At 38.1% G+C, this 19,041-nt stretch overlaps 1 protein-coding gene across 1 annotated transcript in view; it reads left to right on the top strand.

The window, feature by feature from the left end:
- plpp4 (phospholipid phosphatase 4) overlaps positions 1 to 19,041 on the top strand; it is a 165,495-nt gene that overhangs the window by 61,187 nt on the left and 85,267 nt on the right. Inside the window, exon 3 of the mRNA XM_066678726.1 lies at positions 14,059 to 14,167. Coding sequence (XP_066534823.1) covers positions 14,059 to 14,167 — 109 coding nt within the window. The remainder of the gene's footprint in view (positions 1 to 14,058; positions 14,168 to 19,041) is intronic.

Below are 19,041 nucleotides of genomic sequence, written 5' to 3'. Positions count from 1 at the left end.
CAAGAACCAATAGGATTATCCAAAGACTACATAGTGTCCAAAGCCAGGAGTGTGAAACCAGAAAGTCAACACTAGGAGTATGATAACAGTGAGCTTCAACACCCAAATATATGACCTGATTACCAGATACAGATGAAGGAAATATGCTAATGCTGATTTTGGGTGCTCATTGAAAGGTTGTACCAGGTGTGTAAGTCATGTGAAGATCCACTCGCTGTACATAAAACATCCCACAAATGTGATTATTCATTAAATAGCAACTAAGGGCATTTTGAGTAATAGCAGCTCTGATTTTAAAATTAGATTTTTGTCTATGGAAAACATACATAATGAGACAACTCACAGGCAAGTTGGCAGTTCTCTCCAGAAAAAGAGGTAAAGGTCATGGTAAATGCCAAGTCTCGTAAACTTATGTATCATCTAGAATCCCAAGTATACCAGTGGTAAGATCTAATTCGTCTGCTATTTGGATGCAGTTTACAAGTTGGAAAACGGCTATTTCCTAGTTTCCAGTGTTGCTCAAAAGCAACATTATATTCTGGTAAGAGCAACCACTGGTGGCTTGTAGGAGAATCAACTTGGGTTGTTGTGACAGTCGTGCTCATGTGGAATATTCATTAATTCATTCATTGTCTGTAACCAGTTATCCAGTTCAGGGTCGTGGTGTGTCTGGAGCCTACCCGGAATCACTGGGCACACTGCAAAAAATGACATCTAAGCAAGTAGAATTTCCTATATAAATCTAGTCTAAATATCTAGTATTACTCATTTGGAAATTGTTGTAAGAATATAATAATATTATTCAACTTATTTCTAACTTATTTTTAAATTTGATTTAAATCATGTTATCTACAGAAAGTGTCTTATTCCATTGGCAGATATTTTTGCTTAATTCAAGAAATAACATAAAATGATGCTTAAAAGAAGCAAAAATATTTGCCAATGGAATAAGACACAGGCCACACATTTACACTTTTGAGTTGCCAATCCACCTATCAACATGTGTTTTTGGACTGTGGGAGGAAACCCACACAGACAAAGGGAGAACAACTCCTCACAGACAGTCACCCGGAGTGGGATTGGAACTCACAACCTCCAGGTCCCTGGAGCTGTGTGACTGTGACACTACCTGCTGCGCCACCGCACCGTGCCGCCCCTCTGGACATGTACCTTGTGAAAAACATACTGTATGATGCAAAATAATAATGATAATAATTATAAAAATAATTCCTTACATTTATATAGTGATTTTCACAAATCTAATGTCGTTTTACTGTCAGGGGAAAAAGTCAGTGTCTCTCTGAATTATGAAGCTCAGTTAGAGTAGAAGCAAAGTTATGAATATTGTTGCAATATTTAAAGTAGTCAGTCAAGTTGCGTAACATTTTAATCTTATGGCTACAAAATCTTTTAGTGTGTAGACTGTAATCACCACTAACAAGAAACCTTTACTTGTACCAAAACAATCAGGTTTTAAACACAAACTACATTAATCAAAATATTGTCATCTTTACTATGGGTGTGACTGTGGTTGTCCCCCTGCCAAATTAATCTGCACTGACATCATCTGAGGTATGTTTTGTGATTACATACAGTTCAACTGCTGCAGTCAAATCAAATCAAACTTATTTATATAACGCCTTTTACAACTGACATTGTCACAAAGCAGCTTCACATAGTATGAGAACACAACATTTAAATCAAAGCCCAGTGCAAGCAAGTCAAAGGTGACAGTGGCAAGGAAAATGTCCTTCGAGGCTGGAGGAAGAAACCTTGGGAGTAACCAAGACTCACAAAAGGGAGCCATCCTCCTCTAATCAAACTACAGATTGAAATTTAAATTATCACCAATGACCACAAGTGTTATTATGCTACAGTGCAATAATAATAATAATAATAATAATAATACAATATAATACAATTATGTCTGGGGGCATAATAATAGTGCACCAGATTGGAGCCATCAGTCAGTGTTGCTAATCTGAGTCCATTTCTACTTCAGTGTAGTTGATCATGGTGAGTGGTCAGGGGCTGGCGGCAGTAGATGGAGGTGAGCAGCTGGTCAGGTCTGGTGTGGACCGCAGAAGAATCCAGCAAACAATCTTCCATCAGTGGGCCACCATTTTCTCAGAAAACAGTAAAGTGAAGCAGTTAGTTTGGTTGAGTGTAGTACAAAAGTGGATGTGAATATTTTCATTAGCATAGTGACAGATCTGACTGTAACAGACTGGGAGGAGGGAAACCAGAAGGAACACAGACATTAGAGCATCCTCAGACAAAGACATCCTTCCACTCCAAACCAGAGAGAGTGTTAGCACAGCAGCACATGGCACATCATCCAATCTTACCCTGATTTCCCATGTCCTTGAGTTCCTGAAACAACAACCTTAAAGTAAATAGAGGTTAGTTGGCAAAAGGTAAACTGAACAAGTGTGTTTTGAGCCTAGACCTAAACATAGTGACTGTGTCTGCGCCCCAAACACTAGCTGGAAGATTGTTCCAGAGCTGAGGGGCTTTGTAGGAGGAAGCTTTTGTCCCGCTGAAGTCTTATGACTTCTGGCTACTAGTAAGAGGCCGGCGCCCTGAGATCTGAGTAATCTTGGTGGTTCATAGTGCGTGATGAGGTCTCGCAGGTATTCAGGGCCGAGACCATGTAGGGATTTATATGTTAGTAAAAGAATTTTGTAATCAATATATTTAACTGGAAGCCAGTGAAGGGCCGATAAGACTGGGCTGATATGTTCAAATGTTCTAGTTTTAGTGAGGACCCTGGCTGCAGCACTTTGAATTATCTGGAGTTTACTCAAGTTTCTGCTGGAGAATCTTGATGAAGGCACTTTGCAATAATCTAATCTTGACGTAATAAAAGTGTAAACTAATTTTTCCGCATCTGGGAGGGATAAGGAATTTCTTACCTTAGCGACTTTATGAAGATGTAGGGAAGCTGTTTTTGCAATGCACTGAGGGCTTCTTAGTGAAACACCACATTATTTAAAAATTATTATATTTAAAACTATATATATTTCTTCTATTTCCTGGTGTAACATAAACATGGCGCTAATATTTGGGCAGGTTGCATTTTCCTGTATCCACCAAAATGCTCAGATTACTCTGACAAACCAACAAATGATGCTCTACAGTCCAGTGGCGATGTGTTTTACACCACTGCTCAGCAGCTGAAAAACAATCCATAAAGGTCCTGTGCTGACAGTGCATCCAGACACAGTTTAGAATCCTGTAGTGACAGGATGTGCATTTTTTTACTTGCTTCAGCACTTGGTGAACATGTTCTGTGAGCTTGTGTGGCCTACTGCTGGACAGTTATTGCTTTAATTTACAACCACTCTTTCACCTGAGCAGAGCACAAATGTGACGAAGATGAGTACCTATGAAAGAATTACTGAGATAATTAAGACCTGTGTAAACATCATTGTCTTGTATTGTGCTTGGTCTTAGCATTTGCTTTAGCCTCATAACTCAAATGACACTTATTTCACTATACACTGATCAGCCATAATATTATGACCATTTCTTTCAGTTCCACTGACCATAAAGGAGCATTTTGTGGTTTTATAATTATAGACTATAATCCATTTGTTGCTCTGTATATCTTATTTCCACACTTTCACTCTATTCTTCAATGGTCAGGACCCACAGGACCATCACAGAGCAGGAATGATTCGGCTGGTGGACCATTCTCAGTGCTGCAGTTCTATATTTATTCCTGCTGGGTCTTCTTCGGTTGACTGTAAGTGCTATCATTCAGAAATTAAGTTTTCAGGAATAAAAAAAACATCTTAGTAGACCATGTAAACCCAGAGTGGGATGGCTGCGTGCTGAAGTGCAAAGCCAGTAAAAATGTTCTGTTTCAACCTGTTATATTTTATTTCATTCTGCTGCTTTTATTTCATACTTTTGAACGGTTAGTCAAAACAAAGTTAATACTGTTCAACTATCTACCCTCACTGTAAAACATCAGTAATTTAGTTATTTACAGTGTTTAAACCAGTATGATTTATTAAATGTGGCTTGCAGTGTATGGCTATACACAAATATTGTATAAATACAGCAACTTATCCTCTATCAACTAGGCATCATTTTTCTGAAGAAGCACAAAACCTTCATCTACATTATAACTATGTTTTCTTGTTTTTAACAGTTTTCAGCGTATTACTTTTTAATAGAACAACCCCTAAACTCTCTTTTAGTGAATCCTGTTTAAAAAAAAAAAAAGTATTTTAATCAATGTGCCTCAACCATGTACTTCAGGTTTTTACATCAATGTATTGATTCACTGCAGTAATATGTGTTTACTGTAGGACTACTCACAACTGCAAATAATAACTCACTGCTACAGCCACCAGATTTTTTTAGTTTTTAGGTTCTTGTTCATATTTTTCCTTCCACTTTAAAATGTCGCATACATTACATTGAGCTTGTAGTAGATGCTAAGTTCATGATGTGTGTTATACATTTCTGCATATGTTGTGCAGAAAATACAAACAGTTCACATAAAAAAATGCCTTCTCTGAGTTGTGCAGGTGCTACCTTAATGAGGGTGAAACCAGCGTGACCAATAATATGAGTGAGGCTGAGAGAGGAGAGGTAAAACTTAAAAAGGAATGGTATGGTCCAGTGTAGGGGTGTTTGAAATCGTATTTCAAGATTCTTCCAAGCATGGATATTGTAAATTTACTGTAAGATGTTAATATGTAACATTATAAATAAGAAGGATATATAAATATCCTTCTTTTGGGTTCAAGTAATTAGGGGGGCTTACCAGAATGCATGTTATCTTATTTCAAGAATCCTTATTATTCTATAATCAATAGTACCTTGAGATCATATTTTAAAGTCATGTCTTGTTTGATAAATAGAATTTTTTTTATAAATATAGGAATGCAACTATAAATATGGTAGTGGAATAATAATGGTCTGGGGCTATTCCAAGTGTTTTGGGCTAGGCCTATTAATTTAAGGTGAATATTAATGCTACAACATACAAAGGCATTTTACATAACTATTAGGTGTACAAAAAAGATTTAAAGCATTTTGTGTGTGTGTGTGTGTGTGTGTGTGTGTGTGTGTGTGTGTGTGTGAGAGAGAGATATATGATTGTAATTCAAAATGTAAACATTGTCCTGCTCTTTTGTAATTTCATGTTAACTGTTGCAAAGTATTAAAAATGACAATGTTTATTTTTGTTCAGAAACCTAACCTAAATATTAAGAAATTTTAAAATGCCAAGTGAGAATATGTATCCGTCAGTGCATTTGGTATGAGTTTCATCAAGGAAAAAAGCATTGCAATAGCATATGCATTTATTTGTTCTGTTCTTGGATACAGTAGAAGTGATTTATTGCCAATAAACTTACCTTTAAAGGTACAACAATGGTGTTGAAGTCCAGTTGTGTTCCCTAAAGGTACATTACGTTCTCTTTTTCAGAATGTGATGTGCATATTTGTAAACTTTTAGAACTGTGTAAAATGGAAGAACATAATACAAGTGCTGGACATGATATGGAGCATATGATATTAACACAGTTAAAATTCTACAATTATAATGGAATAATTACATTCTCTAAATAAAGTTACTGGATATGTACCCTTGAGGGTACCACCACAGTGAGTTTACAGTGTAAACAAAAACACGTATTTGAACACCTAATATATACTTCCATTTTGTGGCAAAAGTCTGCGTGGTTGAGGTAATGTGAAATTGTGAATATTTATTGTCATCATAGGCTGACATGACTTAGGCACAGGGATGGTTTAGATGTCTATTGTGAACTACAAAATGAAGACATGTCTTTAGAGGTCAGCCAGGCTTTGCTCCTCATTTGATTTTCTTTTATAAATGCTTATTAAATAATGTCTCGGCTATGCCATAAAACACCCAACATCTCCAGCACCATAATGAAAATTAAACTTCATGTCTCGGCAGCTTGTATTAATAGCCTCTCCAATCCCACCAGCCATCTCCCCCTAAGAGGCCATAATGCTACAAAACCCAGTAAATCAGTGGTTTTGTAAAAATTCTCCCTCGCGTATAGCTCCTCAACTCCTGAGTGTGGTTTATATCACTGATCCTTTCTTTACAGATGCCAGGAAGCAGAGAGAAGTGAAAAGAGTCACTGCGGGGATAACTCAGGTTTATCTCTCAAAGACGGCTGCATTACATTGTTCGATTATGTTTTTATTTTGTATGGAGGGGGAGGGCTCAAGTTGCTAAAGAGTGAGAAAAAGAAGTTTTGCCACTTCAGAAGTTAATTATGTGTAGCTGCAGCTCAGGAACGCGTGTCTCGAGGGTCGCTGCTATTGCCACGGAGTTGCACAAGGTAGTGGTATGCATGACAGATTAATTAAGCTCAATCTCCAGTAACAAGCAGTTCCTAATTAATGCTGCATGAATAACATTCTCTGCCGCCTCTGTGCTAAGCCTGGAGGGATATGGAATATGGGCCTGTGTAGAAAGAAGAAAACTCACACGTTCCAATTCACATCTTTCACTGAAGCTAATGATGCAACAAGTCATTACCCCTCACTTCATCATAATTGCCATAGCATGGTTGCCTATAATTATTAATCAAGAGTGCTGTGTAGTAGAGCCATTCTCATTATTTGCGTTTATGAGCTTTTAAGCAATGAAATATCAAGGGAAGAACAAATATGCTGCTTCATATGACTTTCTTATACAAACCTCTACTCCGGTGAAAACATTCAACTGACTTTATATACTGAAAAAAAAGTATAAATGAAACACACTCGTTTTTGTCCGTTTGTCATGCCAATTGCATGCTCCCCCAAAACATGCGACATCTGTAGCATTGTGCTGTGTGATAAAACTGCACATTTTAGTGTGGCCTTTTATTGGGGCCAACCTAAGGCACACCAGTGCAGTAATCATGCTGTCTAATCAGCTTCTTGATATGCCACACCTGTGAGGTGAATGGATTATCTCGGCCAAGGAGTAGTGCCAAGTAACACAGATTTTGGCAAATCTGTGAACAATATTTGAGAGAAAAAAGCCTTTTGTGTACATAGTCTTAGATTTTTGAGGTCAGCTCATGTTGCATTTATATTTATATTGCATTTATAAGTCTTAAAGAAACACTACGTAAAATGTTTACCTTAAAATTACTGCTTTAAAATCATTGTGATTGTTGTCATTTGTTGTTGCTACTCCAGGCTCAGCAGTGCAGAAAACATTCTCTCTCCATTGATTGAACATACAGTGCTGTAAAAATGAATTGCACTAAGGGGAGTGTCAGGAGCAAAAAAAAACCCAAATCTTGCGTAGTGTTGCTTTAATGCATTTTTTGTGTACAGTACAGTTAATTAATTGTCTGTGATCACTTACTCAGTTCAGGGTTGCGGTGGGTCTGGAGCCTCCCTGGAATCACTGGGCACAAGGCAGTAACACACTTTTGAGTAGCCAGTCCACCTAGTGTGTTTTTGGACCATGGGAGGAAACCAATGTGGACACGAGAAGATCACACCAAACTCCACACAGACAGTCGTGTGAGGCAGGGCTTGAACCCACAACCCCTGGTCCCTGGAGCTGTGTTAAAGTGACAACACCTTTTGTCCATAGTTGTGTAAGTGAAATTGTGAGTGTGTCTTGCCAGGCAAAGAACTGGTTCCCACCTTGCGCCCAGTAATTCCAGGTAGGCTCTGGTCCCACCGCGACACTGAACTCCATGAGCGATTACAGACAAAGAATAAATTGCAAAAATAATAACCTAAAAAATGAAAAACATTGAGTTTGAAAATGGCAAGTGAGAATGTTGTATCTGTCAAGTTCCATCAAGGAAAAAGTGCTGCAAACGTATGTGCGTTTTTTCTTTCGGGATAATATGTTCACTGTGTATTTTTTTCCCCCATAATATTTAAGACTCCCTCCTATGAAAATCAAGTTTTTGAACTTGTTAACATGTCAGTGTGATGATGTTCATACACTAGAATAAGAATCATATATATATATATATATATATATATATATATATATATATATATATATATATATATATACCTGTGGTGAGGACTTATAGAGGGCTGGTCCAGAAATCATAATGAAGATGTATGGGTCACTTAGGGAAGGCCACCTATTGTCCTGGGCTTCTGCTATTGTATTTACGGGCAGCAGGGACACTCATCTATTCTAAGAAGAATTAGTGTCACAAAGCCAAGGGCCCACAAAACCTTGATGAAAGACAGTAGCCAGGCTTAATGGCAGATGAGCCAAATGAGCCATACTTCACCCACAACATACAAGCAAAGCAAAGCCTCTGTGCTTTTATCTGCCCTTTCATCTTTTCAGTGATGAAAGCACAACAGCGGAAGATTGTTGTTTACTCTGATTGATGGAAGATAAGCACTCAGACCAGTTTATGGGTAATTCTGTTTAAAGAAAATCCTCAGAGCTGGAAAAGATTGGACAGGAAATGGGTTTTGTTTGCTGTACTCTAACTCTCAAAAGTTTGGAGTCACTTGATCCGTGCAACATTTGTGGACACCATCTCTAATGAGTGTATTCAGCTGCTACAGCAAAGGAGGATGCCCTAATAATATCCTTCATTTCCAACCGGTCAACCGAGTTTTGGCCATGCTGAAAGTACTGTAAACGTCAAGATGCTTTTTTGTTTTGTTTTGTTTTGACATTATAAATATCTAAAATATGGTATTTGTGATATTTACGTCCGGAGCCTACCCAGATTCACTGGGTGCAAGGCAAAGAGGGCCTTCGCAGGGTGAAACACTCTCACATATTCGCTCACTCACATGTATGGACAGTTTTAAGTCGGCAAACTCCACCTACCAGCGTGTGTTTTTTGACCGTGGTAGGAAACCAGAGCACCCAGAGGAAACCCATGTGGTCACAGGGAGAACACACCAAACTCCTCACAAACCCACTGTCCTTGGAGCTGTGTGACTGCAACACTACCTGCTGCTCCACCATGCAGCCATACATTCCTTCATTATCTGTAACCGCTTATCCAGTTCAGGGTCGTGGTGGGTCCAGAGCCTACCTGGAATCATTGGGCGCAAGGCAGGAACACACACTGGAGGGGGTGCCAGTCACAGGGCAACACACACACTCACACATTCACTCAGACACTTTTGAGTCGCCAATCCACCTACCAACATGTGTTTTTGGACTGTGGGAGGAAACCGGAACACCCGGAGGAAACCCAGGCTAACACAGGGAGAACACACCACACTCCTCACAGACAGTCACCCGGAGCGGGAATCGAACTCACAACCTCCAGGTCCCTGGAGCTGTGTGACTGCGACACTACCTACTGCACCACCGTGCCGCCATACAGCATTTATATATTTATTATTATTTCTTTTTTTTTTTTTTAACTTATATTTAGGTATGCAAATAAAATAAATCTGGATAAATGTGCATTCATATACTTACTTACAATATAAACATAATTTTGCAGAACAAGTTGTTGGTGTAATCAAGAAGATCCTATGCACAGAATAGGACCCTTATGAGCTATATAAACAATATGAGCACTATACACTGATCAGCCATAACTTTAAATTGACCTTTGAGTTTCTATGCTCATTGTCCATTTCATCAGCTCCCCTGAACATAAAAGTACTCTTTGTAGTTCTACAATTAAAGGCTGTGGTCCATTTGTTGCACTGCATACATTGTTAGTCTCAAGTCACCCTCTTCTTCAATGGTCAGGACCCCCACAGCGCTGCCACAGTGCAGGTATGGTTTGGGTGGTGGATCATTCTCAGAGCTGCAGTGACACTTGTGTGTTGGTGGTGTGTTATTGTTTTTTTATTTTATTTTTTTTTCGTTTTTTGTTTTTGCTAGTGCAACTGGATCAGACAGCAGTGCAATAGAGTTTCAGACATTTTATGATTACAGTTTAAGCAGAAGACATATCACAAATATAGCTTATTGAAAAAGCTGGAAAGGGACTGAAATGACCATACCACTCTTTGTTAGCAGTGTCATACCTGAAATGAAAATCAATATTTTGTAGAGTGTTTTTACATGAAATGTGCTTTATCATTATTTTACCTCACACACACACACACACACACACACACTAAAGGCTAAAGGTCTGTGAACACACATAGAAGAGGGGTGGAACACATATACCCAACTGCTCCCTGGGCAATGAGGGTAAGGTGCCTTGCTCAAGGGCAATTCATTTGACAGAGGAGGATGCACTGTTCCTTCACTCCATTTAACTCCATTTTTCCTGCTGATACCAGATCAAACCAGTGACATTTCAGTCCCAAGCTCTCTTCTGCTAAATTTAGGCTACGTCTACCCCCATTTACATTCAATTTGGTAAATGTAACAACACTGAAATTTGACATTAAAAAAAAGAAATAGAATCTTCTAGAGCTCTGTTTAATATACTGGACTTATTTTTTATTCACAGTTCACTAAATATTCTGTTATTAGTAGCTTTGTAGAGTCATCTTTCACATCAGTTTCGCCTTATTTGAAATGATGTTTAGCAACCTGGTGGCTAAGATGGGGAAAAATAAAGCATTGACATTTTATAATCCATATTTTCTTTGTCTTTTTTGTCTGCCAGTAATTAGCCTTTTATCAAATTTCTGACAAAAACCAAACAATTAGCCATCATAAAATAATGAGTCATCACAAGTTAAAATATCAGAATTCAGATTTATTTTTATGGATTTCTCATGTTCACTCATTCTTCCATCTTTCAAATTAAGCTTTTTATTCAGCATAATTGATTAGAGCCGTAATTACATGCCACCCCTTATAAATTGAATGCACTCTGACAAGTTATTTTTGCCATCCATTTACACCTTTTAGCATGCTAAATGCCTTCAGCAGAAAATATGCTTCACTATGGCCTTAATGTATTTGTTTGGGCAGCAGTGTGAATTGATTTGAATGACTTCATACAGAAATGACTCAGCCAAGAATGCTGCTTACAAATGAGGTAAAAGTAATGATGTCTGTTATGGAAATGCTTTGTTAAATTACATTCCCAGAATGCTTTCTGTTTATTTCAATGCCTCACATGTACACTATTTTTTAGTGTTTGCTTGGTAAAAGACAGGAAATATATACCACAGGGGCTGTGTTTTTAGTGGATGAGAGGAACTGTCTGAAAGTTAATAAACTAGAGCAGTGGTTGTCAAACGTTTTAGACCAAGTACCACATCAAATCAAAGCCTCCAAGCAACAATCCTATGTCTATCAATCCTATGTCTTGCTTGAATATTTGTAATTCGCATTTATTACACAAAGTTGTTCTAATATAATTACAAAATTACAGACATAAATAATTAAGATTAAACTGAATGTTTTAAACACAATTATATATTAATGAGAACATATACAATTTTGGGGAAATAAGCATTTTGAAAGAAATAAAAATGTGAAGAGAGAACAATTTAATTTGTGCTTTAATAGACCTTAGGTGAAAACAGCATGACGCTTGGAGCAGGTGCTCAAAGCGGCTCTCAGCACATGTGTCACTAAGTGAAGGAGGTGCGGTGCTTTTAAACAGTGTTTTAGGACTCTAATGATTCAAAGATCGACATCGTTTTCCTTCAGTTAAGGGTTCTCTCTATTTATGTCTCTAGATTTAGTCCTTCTGGGCTTAGGAGTATTTGGTGGGGTTGGTCTTTGTTTGTTTTTCTCATTTCCACTTTGCCATTTTTGCAATAAAGGTCCCACCACTTGCTGCTTCATGTACCTAGTGGTATGCATACCACAGTTTGAGAACCACTGAACTAGAGTCTTATTCTTTTATATATTCCTGTTTATTTGGCTAAACCACTGCGAGTGTTAGCAAGTAGTATGTGAAAAAAAATAAAAGCAGTGACATATAAATGCATTTGTTTCGTATAGAAACAACAAGGACACAAAGTTTCACTGAAGCAAAGCACAATAGTGCCCCAATAAATGTGAGTAATGTGAGAAATACTGCTCCTTGTGGTGCAAATCCTAACTGCAAGTGATTATGCATGTAAATGTTTGAGTTTGTTACTAGCCAGTGCCATGCATCAGAAGTGCTTTGCATGTAAAAACATTACAAACACATTATATCACCACAGTGGTCAGGAATATTTTGAAACAAATTGTTTTTGCAACAGATGCAAGATAAGACTTTTCTATGCAATACAGAATATTAATAGACAGTACACACATGTAATATGGTTTGATAAGGCAGCATTTCAGATTGTATCTAGCTTGTGTTCTAAGTCAAAGAAGAGTATTCCAGATTGAGAGTCCAGATTGTTTCCAGTGAAAACATCTAAATTGGTCATGATTAGGGAGTGTATTAGTGCCCATGGCATGTGAACATGTTGAAAATCTACACATAACATATGTGCTTTCTTGGGGACATCTTTTTCAGGGACATTCATGCTCTTGCATAGCAACAGCCCACATTCTGTTCATGTTATATCAGGTCTTATGACACCTGACCTGATTTTCATCTCAAATGTTCAGGCTCGTGAGTTTACATGGACTTCAGACCTTATGACTACTCACTCAACTCACAGACACTGACTAGACTCAGACTTCTCTTCACATCCCTGTTATTCACTCTTTATGTGTGGGCAGGGTCATGCAGACACTCATGTTGGGTGATGTAGGAAAGGATTCAAGAATTTTTACCTCTTACATGATCTTTTGCATCTCAAATAGGTTATGAGGTCAGCCGTGTTTACACTATTGCAGTAAATACAGCAGCGAAATACCATGAACAAACATTTTAACTGCTGACTTTAGGACTCAAGGACACAATACCTTCACAGAGATTCACACAGTTCAGAGCAAAAATCACTCACTTCCACTGAGAGTAAATGCACATCAATTAGAATGAAACTAAAATGCTATACTCAAAAGATTAGATTTACTTCCTGGTGGTAAAAATGCCCCTGTCCCAGAATTTTTGGAACATCATATAGTTAATCACATATATTCAAGTTTGCAATGATTTTAATCAGAACTTTAGTACCCTCCCAATTACAGCATGCAATTAAAGTTTGTTCATTGGTTTACAATGTGTCCTGCCTGAGGTCTGAGAACAAATATGTTCTGATTCTTAACTGTTAATATGTTGATTTAATACAAGAAAAATAAATCACCCTCTGGCCACAAGTGTGTTCAGGTTGATTATCAGGTAGCACTAACAAAAGAGTATTTATCTTAATGCATTTCTTACAGTCAAAATGACTTTATATTTCAAGCATCATTTCCATTTTCCTGGACTCACATTTAATCAAGACTAAAATTAAGTGTAAGACATTTGCTGCATTGTGTGTATCTTTGTGTAGTTAATGAAGCACTAGATGAAGATGAGCGATATTTGAATGGCATGTTTTCCCTTTTCAGAAGAGTGAGAAATAGCTCAGCATATTTGGCAAATGTTGAATATTTCTGTCCATGTTATCTGTGATGTGTGTCAGCCTGACTAGCTGGCGAGGATGATAAAAAAAAAAATTGGCACATCAGTATGCCAGGGGAAATTAATATTTACTTACAAACAGAACAATAATTTGCAAGTCATTATCATTTACAATAAATATGCACATAATTAAATGGTAATTTCACTTATCACATATTCTATTGGCAGAAGCAGATGCCTGAGATTTTAAAGGCTGTGGTATTAATGTGCCTTTGTTTTCAGCATTCATTTTTCTTTTTTTCAGGAGAAGGATAAAACCTTAATAACATTATATATATATATATATATATATATATATATATATATATATATATATATATATATATATATAATAATGTGATTTCCTTTATAATTTATGGACTTCTAAGGGCCCATTTTTGTTGATAATTTTGACACGCTGTAAATGAAAAGTGATGTTTTGTGAGTATGTCAAAATGTGAAATCCTTTTTCTGTTCCATAAATAACATAAAATAAGGAAGTTGCTTGTACGATGAGTGGATAAAAAATGACTGTCAATTATCTGATTCCATGAAATGATTATTTTCTCTGAACTAGCTGACTGGACCATTCCAAATGCATTAGTGAAATTTTCTTGCGTTTTTTTTTTTTTTTTTTTATTAGGTTCACTGAGTTTCTGGAGCCTTTTGAAAGAGTGATTCAGCCTGAGGAACTGTGGCTCTATAAGAATCCTCTGGTGGAATCCGATCGCATCCCCAAGAGAGTCATGTTCGTAAGTACAGCACATTTCATCAAGGCCACACTTAATAAAAGAAGAGACTATGTTATAATAAGTTATGCCTCAGATATATTCTCACACTCAGGAGCTTTAGGCCGCAACGTAAAGTCAGAAACAGACAGTAAAACCAAGGGATTGGTTGCACAGATACAGGAGTTGAGTTTCTCTTACTGGGACTTTAGTTTAAATCCCAAGAGACCTTCAAGCAAGCTGTACTGTGATCCTGAGTGGATGGTAGGATGAAGCCGTATTTCAGAGGCAGCTATGAGGTACTCATCAGCAAGTTTGGAACAAAAAAGAAAATGCAAGTTCTGTGACATAGAGGTGGGTCCATTTGAACCAGTAACAAGTCAGCTTTACAATTGAAATATTTTTTCTGCTGACAGATCTCTCAGGACATGATTCAAGTCTATGCCTAACCACTGTGGCTGCTTCTATTGCTGGAGCAACAACTCCAGAGTATTAGGAACCACCGGGGGCAGATGAGAATGGACAACAATATCATTTAATATGTGCAAAAATCAGAAATCCACAGGACCAAAAAAGTGATTCATTCATTCATTATCTGTAACTGCTTATCCAGTTCAGGGTCACGGTGGATCCAGAGCCTACCTGGAATCTTTGGGCACAAGGTGGGAATACACCCTGGAAGAGCACCAGTCCTTCACAGGGCAACACACACACACACTCACTCACTCACACATATGGACACTTTTGAGTCACCAATCCACCTACCAACGTGTGTTTTTGGACTGTGGGAGGAAACCGGAGCACCCAGAGGAAACCCACATGGACACGGGGAGAACACACCAATTCTTTACAGACAGTCACTTGGAGCGGGAATCGAACCCACAATCTCCAGGTCCCTGAAGCTGTGTGACTGTGACCTGCTGCGCCACCCACAAGTGATTCAAAACACAGGCAAATCACTTCAAGGCAAAGAGGTCACAGGATCTGAATGTGACAAAGAAAGCATGGGTTTGAAGGCCAAGTCTACAGTTCATTCAGATGATGTTTCTCAGAAAGAGAAAGCCTAGCACATCGGACAGAGATCCTTAGTTTTTTTTTTTTACCCATTAGACAGGTTTCCAGCATGCAAACAGACATGCATCCTTAGTATTTTATAAAAAAGTGTTTTTTGATTAAAATCACGAACCTCACCTTTAAATAGTCAACAGGTGTAACGCATCAATACTGAGGTGACAGTCTTTCTCAGATTGGTCGAGAGGAGGGGCCTCAAGTCCTGTTGCTCTCCTAAGGAATCTAATATAATATGGTTTAATATAGGAGTGCGTAATAAAAAAAGTGAGATATTTCACATAAATCTGGCCACAAAATGTTTTTTAAATTACAACCCCTTTCACATCTCCACCAAATATGGAACAGTTCATCAGGTTTTTTTTTTTTTGTGATAAAAACATAATCCTTAAATAAATAGCATATGACCCTCTTTTACATGTATTAAAATTCCCATTCTGTTTATAGAGAATGAAGTGATATTTTATAACATTCACTCTGAGGGTGCTTTCACACCTAACTTGTTTATTCTGGACCTTCAGGCTTTTCGGTTTTGTCCAAACCAAAATAGCAGCTGTGAAAGGTGCCTTGGAATTTTGGACTAAAGAACCAAAGTTTCGGGCCAGATCAAATTGAACCATGGTCCAGTTCATGTGTGCTATGAAAACACTTTTTTCCGATGATTATAGCAATTGAGGCAGCTTGTCGTCACCCAGTGAACAACAGAAAAAAGATAAAGAACCATAAAATAATTAAAAATGGGAATGAGGTGTAGTAGCACATGTGGAAACCAGGAAATGAAATATTTCATTTCATTTAGATCCAATGGCTCACAGGATTAATTGCAGTCTTCGCCTCCTTATCTGTCAATGATGATATAATTGTTGCATGACGAGGGCATTCATTTGCTGAATTCAAACTAGTCTCAAGTACTGCACTTGAAGCTGGTGCTGCTGGTAGTAGTGCAATAAAATTAGCAGTACAGTAGCAAAGAAATGAGTCTGTTCATTCATTTTTTCTTTTTCTTACGCTCCAAGTAACCCCAAACACATCCACACTCTGTGATCAGACTTTGTTCTCAGAACAGTAGCTATAAAACCTATACTATACTTTGAACATATACCTTTGAGGTCTCTTTTTTTTGTCTGTTTCTTTTTTTGTTGTTGTTTTCAGTAACAGTTTCTTGACCGTTACATGTCCTTCCTACCTATTGTGTTGTCAACTCACAGTGGAAAGATGGACAGAAAAAAATGAAATGTTTCAAACAAGAAGCTTGATTTTTTTCTGCTTCTCATTGATGAAAGATTTTAGTTAGTTTTTTTTTACTTATTGAAATGAAAGGGTTCTTACTTTTGCACAGAACCATAAATGCAGTATGTTATTTTCATGAAAATACAATATAAACAAGACATTTAGTCTCTTACTGGTTTTGTTCAGAGAAAGTGAAATACAAGATGGGAGCAGACAGAATTTGTGAGTGAGGGGCCGGGGTAAAAATTGTTGTGACTTTAAATGAGCATTTTAAATGTCTTTAATTAAATTATATTCCAAACTTTTTTTTTTTTTAAAAAGTGCAGAATTTATTTAACAAACACAAATAATGGACCAACCAGGAAACTAAACAAAAGAAGAGAAATAAACACTAATGCAAATATAAATCATGATCCTAACAGTGTTAAGAAAACTAAGGACTAATAACAAACTAGGACAAATTACAGTACTAAATACCAGAGAGTCAAACTAAAATAATACTAGTTAAAGAGTAACTGAAGACCAAAGGGATAACAAACAAAAGTAAAAGCTAAACAAGAGAAACAGGAGATCAAATACAAAGTAGTAACATGATAACAGTAGATACAAGAAAAACTCAAGACTAAGCAAAGAGCTAGAGCACAGACTGTAAAAAGACACACACAACAAGACACACCTGGACTCTAATCAAGGCACATGACAGGGCAGGCTGATCACATGACAAGGGAACACAAGTGCCGGATGACCACATCACTAGAAACAAATCCAAAACAAGACATGAGGAAAAGAACAGAGAATATGTTACAGGAAGAAGAAATGAGATGTGCAGTGTGACACAGCGATTTGGCATCTGGGACGCCCTATGAGACCTCTACAGAAAATCTAGCATGTCTCAATTGTTTGTATTTTTCCACCTCCTGCGACATGTTTCTTTATGTTGACAGAGCTCTCTCAGGTGCTTGTATGTAAAATAGCCGAAAATAAAAAGGAATGCTGCTGCTAGCTGTGAGGCTCTTGACATGTTATCACATTGGCTCAAGTCCTTTTTGAAGGATAGACAGCCCATACTTTCTTATTTGTGACACCCAGGAATGGTGTCAATTTTCCAAACACAAACTGGCAGCATCACACACTACGCTTTTGTAGTCATGACCTGTCTACACAATGACAAATTAACTCAGGCAAGAACACAAACGAAAGTGTCGCAATCACACAGCTCCAGGGACCTGTCTGTGCGGAGTTGGTGTGTTCTCCCTCTGTCCACGTGGGTTTCCTCCGGGTGCTCCGGTTTCCTCCCATGGTCCAAAAACACACGTCGGTAGGTAGATTGGTGACTCAAACGTGTCCGTAGGTGTGAGTGCCTGAGTGAATGTGTGAGTGTGTGTTGCTCTGTGAAGGACTGGTGCCCCCTCCAGGGTGTGTTCCCACCTGGCGCCCATTGATTCCAGGTAGGCTACAGACCCACCACGACCCTGAATTGGTAAGTGGTTACAGACAATGAATGAATGAATGAATGAATGAAGAACACAAACTATGATTGGTCGGCATGAAACATATAATGTTGCCAGTCTCCAGACCAAAAATATGGCACATATTATAGCACTAATATAGCCTAATCTGACATAGTGACCATAGGGAAATACAAAAATATGGTGTAGTATCATATTATGGTCTTTGTTTTGCACTGTTGTGCTCCTGTCTATCTTTCCATTATCCTGTGGTTTACTTTTTTGCTGTATGTTTTGTCAATGCTTACATGTAGTCGGAAAAAGTTGTACTGAAAAGTATGTAATACTGAAATGTATGTACAGTACATGCACTCAATACTTGGTCAGGGTTCCTTCTGCATGAATTACTGCATCAATGCGGTGTGGTGTGGAGGCAATCAGCCTGTGGCACTGCTGAGGTGTTATGGAAGCCCAGGCTGCTTTCATAGTGGCCTTCAGCTCATCTGCATTGCTGGGTCTGGTGTCTCTCATCTTCCTCTTGACAATACCCTATAGATTCTCTATGGGGTTTAGGTCAGGCGAGTTTATTAAATATACTGTGGTTATTAAACCAGGTATGGGTGCTTTTGGCAGTGTGCATAGGTGCCAAGTCCTGCTGGAAAATGAAATCTGCATCTCTATAAAGCTTGTCAGCAGAGGGAAGCATGAAGTGCTCTAAAATTTCCTGGTAGATGGCTACACTGACTTTGGACTTGATTTAACACAGTGGACCAACACCAGCAGATGACATGGCTCCCCAAATCATCACTGATTGTGGAAACTTTACACTAGACCTCAGGCAGCTTGGATTGTGTGCCTCTCCACTCTTCCTCCAGACTCTGGGATCTTGAATTTTGAAGGAAATTCAAAATGTACTTTCATCAAACAAGACTTTTGACCACTGAGCAACAGTCCAGTCCTTTTTCTCCTTGGCCCAGACAACACACCTCTGTCTTGTGTTGTAGCCCATGTCCTGGATACGTCTGTGTGTGGTGGCTCTTGAAGCACTGACTCCAGCAGCAGTCCACTCCTTGTGAATCACCCCTAAATTTTTAATGGCCTTTTCTTGCCTATAATTTCAAGGCTGTGGTTATCCCTGTTGCTTGTGCACCT

The sequence above is a fragment of the Hoplias malabaricus genome, chromosome 8 (assembly GCF_029633855.1).
Source record: "Hoplias malabaricus isolate fHopMal1 chromosome 8, fHopMal1.hap1, whole genome shotgun sequence".
Lineage (NCBI taxonomy): Eukaryota > Metazoa > Chordata > Actinopteri > Characiformes > Erythrinidae > Hoplias > Hoplias malabaricus.
The sequence above is the reverse complement of the archived record's forward strand: the minus strand, read 5'-3'. Positions and strand labels throughout refer to the sequence as shown.